The sequence below is a fragment of the Maylandia zebra genome, linkage group LG4 (genome assembly GCF_041146795.1).
Source record: "Maylandia zebra isolate NMK-2024a linkage group LG4, Mzebra_GT3a, whole genome shotgun sequence".
NCBI classification, from domain to species: domain Eukaryota; kingdom Metazoa; phylum Chordata; class Actinopteri; order Cichliformes; family Cichlidae; genus Maylandia; species Maylandia zebra.
The window spans coordinates 5753553-5767009 of NC_135170.1; the positions used below are offsets into that span (position 1 = coordinate 5753553).

The 13457-nt window shown below is 43.6% G+C and overlaps 1 protein-coding gene and 1 long non-coding RNA gene across 4 annotated transcripts; one reads left to right on the plus strand and one right to left on the minus strand.

The window, feature by feature from the left end:
• Positions 1-1949: 1949 nt before the first annotated feature.
• On the minus strand, positions 1950-4715 carry LOC143418306 (uncharacterized). Of its 3 annotated transcripts, XM_076882902.1 has the most exons (3): positions 4561-4715; positions 4297-4358; positions 1950-4016 (listed from the first exon to the last, which is right to left on the minus strand). In XM_076882902.1, exon 3 carries the CDS (start codon positions 3585-3587, stop codon positions 2238-2240), a length of 1350 nt encoding a protein of 449 aa, XP_076739017.1. In that variant the 5' UTR covers positions 3588-4016; positions 4297-4358; positions 4561-4715; the 3' UTR covers positions 1950-2237. The 3 variants fall into 3 exon arrangements, with proteins under 3 accessions (XP_076739017.1, XP_076739018.1, XP_076739016.1); XM_076882903.1 differs by having other exon boundaries at positions 1950-3933; positions 4297-4715; XM_076882901.1 differs by having other exon boundaries at positions 4297-4715.
• Positions 4716-4722: 7 nt separating this feature from the next.
• Positions 4723-11945, plus strand: LOC112435214 (uncharacterized). The gene is made up of 2 exons (XR_003024481.2): positions 4723-5117; positions 5249-11945. It is a non-coding gene; the product is annotated as an uncharacterized LOC112435214 (long non-coding RNA).
• The last annotated feature ends 1512 nt before the right edge of the window (positions 11946-13457 follow it).

Genomic DNA, 13457 nt, shown 5'->3' on the forward strand with positions numbered 1-13457 from the left:
GCTGGCAAATGCAACGGGACGTGCTTTACTCTCGCCCTCTTGGACTTCTGACAGCACAGCACCCAAGCCGTCCTGTGAAGCGTCTGTCGACAAGATAAATGGTTTGTTGAAATCAGGGTGAGCAAGCACAACGGAGTCAAGGAGTGCAGCCTTCAAGCGTTCAAATGAGTCAACATGCTCCTTCTTCCAATCACTTGGGCTGAGCCTCCGGAAAGAAGCAGCACCTCGGGCATTTACTTTCTTTCCTTTAGGAGCGGCAGTCAGGGTAAAAAGGGGTCTGGCAATCTTAGAACAGTCCTGTATGAAGTGTTGGTAATACATTACCATACCCAGAAACGACTTTATCTTCTTCTGGGATGGCGTAACCCCGTCCTCCATCATGAGATCAGCCTCTGAGATAGCGGTGATCGCCTTAACCTTGTCAGGATCGGTCGAAACCCCGCCTTCAGTCACAACATGGCCCAGAAATCTCACACTCCTTCGGAGCAGATGACATTTTTTGGGGGCCAGCTTCAGTCCATGGGCACGTAGTCTGCTAAACACAATCTCCAACCTCCTGAGAGCCTCTGCTTCATTGGGTGCATAAACAAGCAGGTCGTCCAGGTAGCACAGCAGGGTTAGGAAATTCTGGTCGCCAAATATGCCCATCATGAGACGCATGAAGCTCGCCGGGCTGTTGCACAGGCCTTGGGGGAGTCTGTTAAACTCGTAGAGCCCCATTGGTGTTGTGAAGGCCGTTAGCTTTTTGTCCTCCTCTGCCATCTCAATATTGTAGAAGCCAGAGGTGAGATCCATGGCACTGAAAATTGCGTTACCTCCCAGGGCTGCCAGACAGTCTGACTGGTGGGGCAAGGGATGGGCATCCTTGACTGTGCGTGCGTTCAACCAGCGGTAGTCCACGCATATTCTGAGATCTCCATTCTTCTTCCACACCAGTACCAGTGGGGACGCCCACTCACTGTTGGATTTGCGGATCAGCTCTCGCTCCTCCATCTCTGTGAGCACCTGTCGCAACTTGTGGTACTGCCGTGGAGGGACGCGCCGATAGGGAAGTCTGAACAGCCTGTCGTCAGACAGATGGATGCGATGGACAAAATCCTTTGCCAGTCCACAGTCCAGCTTACCCTTGGAAAAGACATCCTCATACCTGTGGATCAGTTGCAGTACCTGAGCCTTCCAGTGGTCTGAGACTTCACAAGAGTCGAGGTCTAGGTCCTCCAACCCCATCTTCTGCAAGCTGTCACGCAGGCTAGGGCAGGAGGTAGGGCTACTCTGTGCGTCGCTACACACTGTCTGGCTCTGGACCCTAAGGGTCTCACTTGGGTTTTGGTCAGAAGCCACTTCGAGATCTTCAACAGCTACACAAGCGGAAGCATCTGCTACCTTAGCGTTTCGTCTCAATGTGATAGGCTTATCACATGTGTTCAGGATTCGAACAGGGACCCACCTATCGCCACTCATAGAAACCACAGTTCTACAGACAATGACACCTTTTTTATGAGTTTGCGATTTTGGTGGTTCAACCAGAATGGCGCTGCCCTCGGAAAGGGGTGATGACGCTGGCAGTCTGCCCCATACAAGGTGCTCTTGCTTGGGGAGTAGAGTCACTGCCTGAGCTAGTTTGACAGTGCCAATGACATCTGGCATTTTGTCACCCCTCCACCGGTTAATGCCAGACAGCATATTCAGAAACTGCACTATTTCAGGCGCTTCTGCTGATTCGGGTTTGCTCAGGACTTGCCAGAAATGGGGGGACAGCCTGAAGTGTCTGAGGAGGTGTTTGATAACATTTGTCCCTAAAATCAACTGATCTTTCTGACCGGGGACCACTAGGGCAGGCACTCTGAACGTACAATCATACACTTCCATTTTCAACTCGCATATACTCTTGGGTTTAACCTGAACTCCACCACAGCCCACTAGCACAATGTCGGTACGGGTGTCGCTTAATTCCAATGCGACCCCAGCGCTCTTTAACTCTCGCTCCGCCTCTTCGCTCAAGGTACACGCCATGGAACCTGTATCAAGAAGGGCCTGCAAAGAGACTTTGTCATTCACCAATGCATTCGTGTAAAATAGGCTGTCTGCCTCATCAAGTCTTACTATATTCTGGGAAAGTACAACAGTACCAGGTGGGGCACACTTCAGGCTTTCTTTGTATACAGTCTGTATGTCATCACTGGGATTGAGGGTTTCACACTCTTCGCTCACACTGTCCCCTCTCAAGTGCAAGCACCCTAGTTTCCCTGGGGATTATTTTGCTGGGTAATGGGCTCAGCTGCTCTGGGGCAGTCTTTCCTCTGATGCCCAACCTCCAGGCAACCTAGACATCTCCTCTCTCTCATGCAGTGAGTGCGCGTGGAATGTGAGCTATTGCCACAAACCTGGCACGAAGGGAACCTGGCTGAGGCTAGAGGCTGTGGTCTAATTACGGGGTGGACAGGCTGGTTGGAGCGCTCTAACACCCTCTCCAGCATACTGAGCACGCGGTCTAGAGCACTTGGGTCTGAAGCGGCAGCTCCAGCAGCCTTACCCGGGCTGTCCTGGGAACATTTTACTGTACCTACTTGGGCATGGTTCAGTTCAAACTCAGGCGACTCGCTTGTGGTTGTCGCAGTGGCCACGAGGAGGGGATGGGGTCTGGCAGAGCCCAGGCTCTTCTTTTTTGCATGACACTCTCTTTGGTGTTCATCAATGGCTTCCTGAACCTCCATTACTGTCCATTTACTGATGGGCTTACATTTGAAAACACAGGCGAGGCTGGGATCAGGACAATTTCTGATAAACATCATGGCTATCTCTGCCTCCATGTTCTCCATTTTGCCTCCCTGACGCTGTAAATGCTTGTCAGCTGCCTCAGCAGCGATATTAAGCCTCACCCAATAGTCTACTGGGGTCTCTTTTGCAACTGCTTGGGTGGCATAGAAGTCAGCCAGTGGTTGACAGGAGCCAGGACTATCACTAAAATAACGCCTGAGTATGGCATAGATGGTCTCAGGGTTGGTCACTACACCAGAACATGAGTTACTTTTCAAACCCACCTTAACAATGTTTTTAGCTCTGCCGAGGAGGTGGTTTAAGACTTCATCCACCTGCACGGCTCTAGACAACCCTCTCTTCTCTAAGTACACTTCCATCATGTCTATCCACTCATGAACAGAGTACTTATCCGCATCATCACCTCTGTACATAGGTGGGTCTTTGATATCTTGTCGGACCACTAAGTTCACTTTGGAGAGGTCGAGAGTGGTGTCAGGGCTCTTAACTTTGGGGGACTCGGCTGGAGCTGTCTGGTTTGGACCAAGTGGGACTTGACTGGATAGTAGCCGGCTAGCGATTGATTCACCTATCTGGGTTCCCAATTCACCAATGAGCTCACGTAGCTCTTTGTGTGTGCTGTCGTCGCTCAAAGCAGGGGTTGAGGACTGGCGCTCATGAGCTTTATTTCGAATAATGTCATCTGACTCTGCTGGCTCATCACGCAACATTATAGACCTGTCTCTCACTTCATCTGCCCCAGACAGTCTCCAACCTCTCCCAGCGACTGGCGTGAAAAGGTTAAAGGAGTCTTGGCCCCTACCAGCCATGTTGCTTACAGGAGGTTAGCAATAACTACAAAGGGGATCAGAAACAAAAGGAATACAAAAATACCTATCACTCAGAAAAATACAACACAAGTAAACACGGCTCAGTTAGACTCTAACAGGTGTAACTGGGAGAAATGCCTACTAACAGAACACTGGAAATTTTTTGCTGACCCACAGAATAATTTTACTTATATTACAGGTGTCGGAAGTGTTCAGCTCAACCTCAGCGATCAGCAGCGGCTGATCAGATGCATCCGGGTCACGGCACCACTTTTATGTAGCAGATGTGAAATGGTCGACTGCGTTGTGACAACAGACACGGACTGGCTGGAAACAGGGTTTATTCCTATAAAACAGAGTGCAGCAGCAAAATCAGTGTCACACAGCGGCAGCAGGCTTCTCCTCACCCAGTGTGGAGTCCGTACAGCTCTGCTTGCATCATATAAAAGAAAATACAACTTATCAAAATAATAATTTTCACAACCGCCACTTCTAATCAAATATTACAGTGGGGTAAAACAGAGACAATTATGGAATCACTAACAATAACGTATAAATTCAAATTCCCATTAAAATAGGTCAATTGCATAATACATATTCAAACAACTTTTTAACTCTTCCCAACATGGCTGAAGATACTGCTCAGAGCACAGCCTCGGGACATGAGCTCATTATACACATAAAACAAAAACTACACATTTACACATACCTATAAAACAGAGTGCAGCAGCAAAATCAGTGTCACACAGCGGCAGCAGGCTTCTCCTCACCCTGTTTAACACAAGTCAGTTCCACACAAACGGATGATACAACAGATAAAGCGCAGTTCCAAATATCATTTTTCTCACTCAAAGCGATTGAAAACACTTTGAGAGCTTTTAACCCTAGGAGCCAATACTTAACAAAGACAAATACACCGAATTTATATGGATAATTTAGTACAGGGAGAAGAGCTACAGAAAGCGTGCCTCACCAGTGTGGAGTCCGTACAGCTCTGGCTAGGAAACCCCACACCCGCAATGTGGCCGCAGGTGGCGTTACACTGATTAATGTCCCACTTCAACAATAACACACGGAACCTTAGTTCCACAAAAATAAAGTTCACACAATAAAAAAGTATAACCTATGTACAATTGAAGAAAATATAATCTGATCAAACATTATTCAGCTTTAAATATTGTTCAGCTTTAAAGTTACTGTGCAACTGTGTAATAAAAATGTGTGCTCACGACTTTGGCCTTGAGAGCGATAAGAAGCGATCGCCTCATCCTGCAGGCGAAAGATATCTGCAAGCGAAGAGACTAGAACACCCAAGGCCGATTTCCTTTTATGGAGTTGTTTTTCTGCTAATGCAGCACTTTCCTCACAACCCCCTCCTGTAAGTTTTAGAGAATATATACCCATCCTCACAGCAAATATTTGGAATCTTTTGATGTGAGCTGTTTTGAGAGGTTGTCTCTGTCTCAATAAAAGTTCACTGATTCCCCATCTGCAGCAGGTGTCCGGTTGTCTTCATTCTCCGCCAGCCTGGTTAAGTCTATTCCTCCTTAACATCTAAAAGAACCTATTTAATGAAGGAAGACGGGTTCACTTTGTGTTTAATATTATTCTATTGCTGTTGTTGTATTTTTTTTATATCCTTCAATTGGCGTCACGAACAGGATCCGCTCCAGGTCAAACTGGAACGGGAGGGAGGACATCGGCCGTGGTCTGAGTGAACGGAGTTTGGACAAAAGCTGTGTACACACAAAAAACAAGGTAAGCAGACCTTTTATTTCTGCTATATTGAACATTATAAAAATACTTAGTGTCCAAACTCCTAGTAATTCATAACCAAAATTGTCTGGCTTACTTAAGGCTTGTTGAGAATCAGACAAGTGAATAAGAGATAAGTGAATAAGAAATAAGTGAATAAGTGAATAAAGATAAGAGTGAACTGAGGTCTGACCACGGTTGCAGCCGACGGGTTTGCTCTCCGGTGTCGGATAAATACCTCAGTGCAGGTCTGGGACCTTGAAAGGGTTTATTAGTAACGCCTTTCTAAACAAATTAAAAGGTTAAAGGCCTTGAGAATATTTTTTAGTAATATTCTCTAAACTACAGAAGGGTTAGGAAGGCCCAGAGGACTTTATTAGAAAAGATCCTCTAAAACTTAAAAAAGAGAAGTACTGGTTGGAGTCCAAAGGACGGGTCCCTTTGATCAATAGGAGAAAACGGATCTCTTCTTAAAACCCCGATGATTTTAGTGTTTTAAATGTTTTGATGTTCTGTTTGATATTGGACACACATAAATACACGCTGAATGCTTGCTGTGGAACACTGGGCAGGACAGTTTGGTTCTCCGTTGTTCACAGATTACACAATTAAAGGAACTAGGTTCCTCTTTTGGTTAAAATAATACACCACACATAGAATTTTTTTACACATTTATTACATACATAAGGAGGGTAATGAGTGACTGCAGGTAATGTATGAAGTGTGAATGAGACGTGTGAACAAGGTGACAACCAACTAGCACCCCTATCAGGAAGCTCTAGGCAAGGTTACCCGCCAGACTCCGGTTTGGTAGAAGCTTGGTAACACCTGAAGGGATATTTCAGTGCTGACTCACCTTTAAAGCAGCGCCCCAGCTGATTAGTGCCTAACAGAGGCAGAAACCCAGCTGGCCCAAATTCTCCTTTAAAATCAATAAAAGAACACTCCTCCATTGACAGTAAAATGGATGGAGAATTAGATCGAGAAACTAATGATGATGGTTGGGGTCCCGGTGTTATTCTTAGCACATTGGGAGAACAATTAACATGTGTTGAGACAGTTATCAACTCCACACACCAGCCTAAAGAAGCAAAAAAGCAGAAAGAGTCATTGAGGAAAACAGCTGAAAGATGCTTTTAAATTAGTCAAAAATTTAGCAACACCAGCAGAGAAATAGAGAAGTGAGATAAAGTTGTTCTGGCATATGGTGTTTTCTTAGGAATTCGAGCGCTATCGGGAGGGCGTTCCCGAGGTGTGTATTGATCAGCAAGGCTAGGCCTGGGCTATAGGTGCTTTTAAATTAGTCAAAAAGTTAGGGGTAACCTCTTCTGGCATATGTCCATGCGGGCCCGTGTGTAAATAGAACATAAATTACCGGTGTGTGTAAATAAAGTGTAAAATAGTGGTATAAACTGTCTGTTGAATCACTCCTGAGTGTTGAAAAAAGGAAAAACTCTTTTCTGCTCTCTCTGAGAGAGGGGCTGTGTGTGTGAGACAGGAAGTGTGCATGCCCATAGAAGGAAAGAGATGAGGTAAACTCTGTGCAGATAGACCGAAGTAAAAAAAAAAAAAAAAAAAGGAAAAGGGTCTCTCTCTGTCTCTGTGAGAGAAAAAAGGTGGGGGCCGAGTGAGCCCGCGGGGCCGAGCGGGTCCGCGGGAGCGAGCGTGTATGCTGTATGAGGAAGAAGGGGGTGAGAGGGAGCGAGTGAAAAGAGTAATCGAGTATTTGGTGATTTTTTATTATTTCAGAGGCACTGGGTAAGAGTTTTGACTTTAGCTATGAGAGTTGTGAAAAGAGCAGGTTTTTCTTTTGTTGTAGACTGTGAGTAATCGGTGTTTTTCTGCCTATTGTGCTGCGTGGAAGACACAGAAGTGTAGAAATGTTTGTGGTTTATCTTTGTTTGACGTTTTATATAGAGTTGGTTGATTCAGGGTGATTTCTCCCGTTTAAGGGAGGAGTTGCATTGTGGTTATGTTAAAGCTTTGCTGTAGGGGTATGTGTGTGATTTTGTGCTGGCTTCGCATGTTTAAATGGATGCATAGAAGTTTGTCAGTGAGAAATTGTTATGGTGGGGTTTTAAAGTTAGTAAAGAGTCAAACAACGCCCGCTGTTTTAAAAAGGCCCAAAACATCATAAAAGACACCTCACATCCTGGCCACTCCCTGTTCGAACTGTTGCCCTAAGGCAGACGGTACAGGGCAATCAGAGCAAGGACTAATAGACTCAAACACAGCTGTTATCCAACTGCAATAACACATCTGAATACTACAAAAATGTCCACCATGCCACTCTTGTGTTAATCTATGCACGGTCTGAAGCACGACGTTGGGAATACTTAGTATTTTAAGTATTCTATCTATTTTATTGATTGAATTTTATTGTTTTTTATATTTGATATTACTAGGGATGATGCAATGATCGGGGACCATTCTTAATGTCGTCGGTCTCATGACAATGACAATAAAGTTTTTGATTTTGATTCTGATTCTGAAATACACCCTCCTCAAGAGTTCAATGATTTAGGCAGTTATGTTTATACAAATACTAAATGTATGTTTAGTGTCTTCATACAGGTGTTTTTTCTTAACCTGGAAGCCTGAGTACGGCAGCAGAAGACAGGCCAAGCTTTGGCTAAAATTCACGGCTGGACACCAGAGTTGTCCTCACCCCTCCCGGTAAAACAAAAAAGAGAGAATGTAGTTTGAGGCGGGTTTTTCTTGCTGAACTGCTCTGGGTGCTGTGTCCCTGAATCTCACCGGTGTTAACCTCTGGCGGAAGACATGGAGAAAAGGAAAAGATGTTCCTGGTAAATCACTGAAACAAATAAAACCACACACAACCAGAGAAAGATATGAGAAGGGTGAGGAACAGACACATGTGCGTGTTAGAGAAATGCCTCGTTTGAGAAACAGTTAAAGTAACCCATATACAGACGCACCCATACATGCAATGAAGAAACAGCTTACATACATGTGCACGTACATGCAAGGTTAAAGTAGCGACACTTAACATACACCTGTTTTTAAATGATATAGTTTATACATTACTGACAATTAAACGCTTTGGGTTGCAGGACAACAACGTAACGTCAAAAGACAAAGACACTGGTCTGAGGATTAAGTGAGGACACGACAAATTTAGTGGTTAAAAGGGTCGACTTGGGACATGTTTTTGTTGATTGTTTAAGACAAATGACTACTGAATGATAGGAAATTCCTTTTTAGGTTTCTAAACAGGATCTTAAGAATTTTAGCACGTACCTGTGTTGTCCTGTCAACTTGAGGGGTTATGAGTTGATTATATGGTGAAAAAAAAAAAAAAAAAAACAAAAACAAAAAAGGGGGGAGACGAGATCTCGTTGTTTCTCCCCTCTCGGGATAACACAGCCAACACAGCACAGCCAACACAACATCATTTTCCTGTTCGCCTGTTTTGTTTTGTTTTTGTTTTTTCTGAGAGCCGAAGCTGACCTGGACTCCTACCCTCCCCTCTACCATCGTTGCCCTCTCCGCGACCATCTTTGACCCTTTGACCCCTGAAGGCCACAGCAGCTGGACTCACAACAACAACTTGAGGATGTCAACAGTGCTGCAAAAGAGTGATCTCATGCAGCAGAGACGGAGAGCACTAAACCTAAAGCCCGTTTCACTACACGGGGGAAATTCCCAGGCTGCGTCAGCTGACAGAGCTGTGACGAGACGCGCATTAAGCCCGGAGGAAAAGGGACGGTGAGCAGAAGGATGCTGACCTCTGAGAAGAGCCGAACAGCAGAGCTGCAGAAGGCCGTGGAGCAAAGTAAGGACAACAGAAACAGACCCAAAGAGGAGGGGAGGACCCTAGGCCATGCGTCAGGCCGCTGGTTTACCTAAACTACAGAACAGGAAGGTGATGAACACAAACATATACCAACACACGAACACACACTTCTGCATGCGCCTACTTAGAATGAAGGGAAACACACACATGAACACTTATGCACTTGTTGAGGGAGTAAAAACTGATACATACCCATGCACTAAAATCAAAATGTTGATTTAATTTACTAAGAAGTGACACACAATGCTCCAGCTGCTGCAATGAAGAATGCTTTACTGACAAAGGCTCAATGCTGCACACAACAAAGTCAAATACAGAATTTGCTATAATAATAAGCCCAGAGGGCATTTGTGTGGTCTGGGGAGCAGAGTCCGGAGCGGTTTGGTTATGAAAATGATGCCCGTGCGAGATATCTGGGGCTTAAGGCCTCGACTTAATTGTTTACTCTACACTAAAAAGAAAAGAAAACACTCTGAGCAGTGGTGCAGAGTGAAAACGAGGAATTAACAGTGTGAGTTTTATTTCAGAGCGCCACGTCATTGTGATGGAGATTTAATAAAGGAGGAACACACGGACAAAGAAGAAGAGAAGGGGGGCAGCCCTTGAACGCGATTGCCTGAGGCATTAAAGTTCTGTGCTAAATTCTGGTTTCCAGTGTGAGAAAAGTCACGCAGTGCCAGTAGTAGAGCTAGGTTGAGTGATGATTCTAAATTACTGTAAGTAAATCATCGTACACCGTTCAAGTTTCATGATAACGGGGATCTAGACTTTGTTGAACCCTAGGCAATTTGAACAGGTAAAAGTCGAGTGGCCAAGTAGCAGTTGAATAAAAGTCATTGAATAAGTGTTGAAATAAACTGGCAGAATTAAGAGAATTAAAACATTTCAAGAGCTCAACTTACTTAATGGTTCAATTTTGTTTCACGAACGCAAAACATATAGGTTTATGAATATGAAAAGGTTGAGGTGGTGTTGATTTGACTCTGTGTAGGTTTAGGTTGGTACTTTTATTGATGGGAAGAATATTCAGTGACAAGTCCTAAGACCCGGGCGTCTGCATTTTGTTTTTGTTATTTTTCATTTTATTTTGTTTTATGTTTACTGATTTTTGTTTGTGAATCTTACCATTTACATTTTCTTCCCTACAGGGTTACAGTTTTAATGTTTTTCTATTACAGGATTTCTGGGCGGATGTGTGAAGAAACGGTGTTTATGGGTTAGGAGTTGGGGATGCTATTACACTGTATTCTGGTGAGAGTGTTGGGGGAGACACACCCTGTCTTGAAAACTGTGATTCTTTTACAGGAAATGTTTTATAGCACCTATGGAATGAGGATGTCTGACTACGGTCAATGTGCTGCTAATGTTTGCTTTGCTTTGGTGAGAGGGGTGCAGTAGAAAACAGACAAGTGACATGACAACAAGTAATAATAACAGATAACAAATTTGGGGACAGTTTGACCTAGAGCCCACTAACTGGCCATTAGGGTCTCTCTCTCTCATTGCCCAAAGGGTGAATAAAGCAAATTGTGGCAATAATAGTGATTTAATGATTGGAGAAACCTGAACATGATACTTGTCTGTTGAGCTGAATCGTTTATTACTCTTATGATTTTCCGGTGGGACTATGAAGATTTTTTGGTACAGATTGCAGGTTGTTGCTCTTTAACTCCTAGAACACGCCCTTGGCGAGGTGGGGGGAACTGGACCACCTTTCTGTGCCCCATCATCCTCTATTAGACGACATCCAAGCTAAGTAAACATGTCTTGGCCCTTTCCCCCTGAAATGACAGGCAGGCAAAGATGTTGCGTCTTTGTTTGCTTCCTGGCCCTGGGTCTCATTCCCATTGGCATAATCCTGATCTGTGAAGGGCCCCCGACACTTCTGACACCTTAAAGTTCAAAAGCTTGGCCCCCTTCTGACAGTCCCAATCTGACAAATGTAGCCCGTAGGGTCTTGCCCACTACTTCCTCTCCAGTTTTACCATATTCACTTTTGAATGTCCTTAGCAGTTACCGTTCTGAGTTTATTTTACGGTTGATTTATTTTTTCACATTTTCACGTTTATATCTCTCATTATTATAGTATACTCTGTACTCTCCACATTTTTATCATTACTTATGCTTTTTGGTTGCTGAGTTACAGGAACTGTTAATTTTGTGTCACTACCCTGGTTGCACTAACTCGTTGTACCCTTGTGTGCAGGACAGCTGTTACTGCTTTCATCGGGAACCGAGACTGCTTGCAGCCGACCCCTGGGCAGGGTGGTGCCTGGACTCTTTTCTCCTCATCTGCAATGACAGATAAAGACAAATGATAAGACCCGAGGAGTTTTTCGAGCCAGGCTTCGACACGTCTCTGTGTTCCTTTGAATGTTACTTATTTTTGTGTGTTGACCCATTTAAGATGGGTCAAAAGGGGGATTTGAAGAAAATATAATCTGATCAAACATTATTCAGCTTTAAATATTGTTCAGCTTTAAAGTTACTGTGCAACTGTGTAATAAAAATGTGTGCTCACGACTTTGGCCTTGAGAGCGATAAGAAGCGATCGCCTCATCCTGCAGGCGAAAGATATCTGCAAGCGAAGAGACTAGAACACCCAAGGCCGATTTCCTTTTATGGAGTTGTTTTTCTGCTAATGCAGCACTTTCCTCACAACCCCCTCCTGTAAGTTTTAGAGAATATATACCCATCCTCACAGCAAATATTTGGAATCTTTTGATGTGAGCTGTTTTGAGAGGTTGTCTCTGTCTCAATAAAAGTTCACTGATTCCCCATCTGCAGCAGGTGTCCGGTTGTCTTCATTCTCCGCCAGCCTGGTTAAGTCTATTCCTCCTTAACATCTAAAAGAACCTATTTAATGAAGGAAGACGGGTTCACTTTGTGTTTAATATTATTCTATTGCTGTTGTTGTATTTTTTTTATATCCTTCACAATACAGTTTTGAGAATGTTCACAATTCGTACATTATATCTCAGCTACATCTGGGCCTAAACTCTGCTGCAGGTCCATATATCAAACGATCACTATGGCATTACTGAGAGTTGAAAAACTGTCTAAAGTCTTTCATCTTTAATAAAATGATCAGCGTTCTGCTCTACCAGGTGTAACAGTTGAGTTTAACATCCAGGCATCCATGAAAACGGAATTTATGACATTTAACGGAGTTAGAAGTTAGCAGGGAGTTAGCTCGCTAGCTTCTATCTAAATACAATATAGCATGTCCTGACTGCGGGGTTTGGAAACAAATTAAAACGTACAGCTCTGTTATCACTTCCAACATAAATGAAGACAGAAAACAGCAGTGACGTTTGTAGGGTTAGTGAAGTTTGGCTAGCTGGTATATGATGTGCTACGTGACCGCTAGCGACACAGCTATGTTAGCATAATATAAACAAGCTAACTTTTTTCCACTCGATAAACGTTAACGTGAGTGTTCTCGGTGGTCAGGAACAAATGCAATCGCATGGCAGGATGCTGTAAACGGACCAAACTTCAGCCAGGAGAACAACTGAGATAATCCATCCACAATACGAGGTTAGTCATTCATGCTGGGCTGTAGTTACATCCCAAGGTTTTAAAAACTGAGCTTAAATAAATGATTAACAGTAATAAAAGCCGAGGGAGGTCACAGTGATCACTGACTGTTTTAGGAGCTTTTTGAGATTAAATAGAAGAAAATACAAAACATTAAACATGTTAACAACACAAAAGCCATATTAAACGCAGACTACTTTAGGCCCGGAAGTAGGATTCGTCACGTCATCACTTAAACTATAGCACACGCGCCTGTATCTCTCATTGGTGTTAAAGCAGGGAAAACTTTTTGTTATCAAATGCTGAATTTATCCACTGCTGACTCTCCAGCTTGCAGGACAATAGGTGAAACGTTTGTGAAAACAGAGAAGAAAATAAATAAATAAATGAAGACAGAGAGAGTCTGGTATGACCAAGCAGTAATCAGACAATAAATTTAGTTGGTAATATAATAAATTGTGAGATGTTTTCTGCTTGATTGATGCAGCACAAGTAATTTACTGTATGAAGGAAATTCTCTTTTGTGGTAATATTTTGAATGTGACCTGTCAACTTAGCGCATTATAAACTGATATGCAAATTAGTTGATACTAGATTTGGAAAAATGACTGGATTATAAAATAAGTGAATAAGATGTAACAGAGGGTTGTGTGTGGAGGAAGGTTTTATGGTGGCACACATCTGTTTACGTGGGAGAAAACTCCTTACGTGATATGACATTTAGCAATTTGCAAATTGTGATGTTTACAGAACTTTTA

Bases quoted from the DNA above. Each gene is read 5' to 3' on its own strand.
- LOC143418306 (XM_076882902.1), bottom strand. From the start codon at position 3,587: ATGGCTGGTAGGGGCCAAGACTCCTTTAACCTTTTCACGCCAGTCGCT.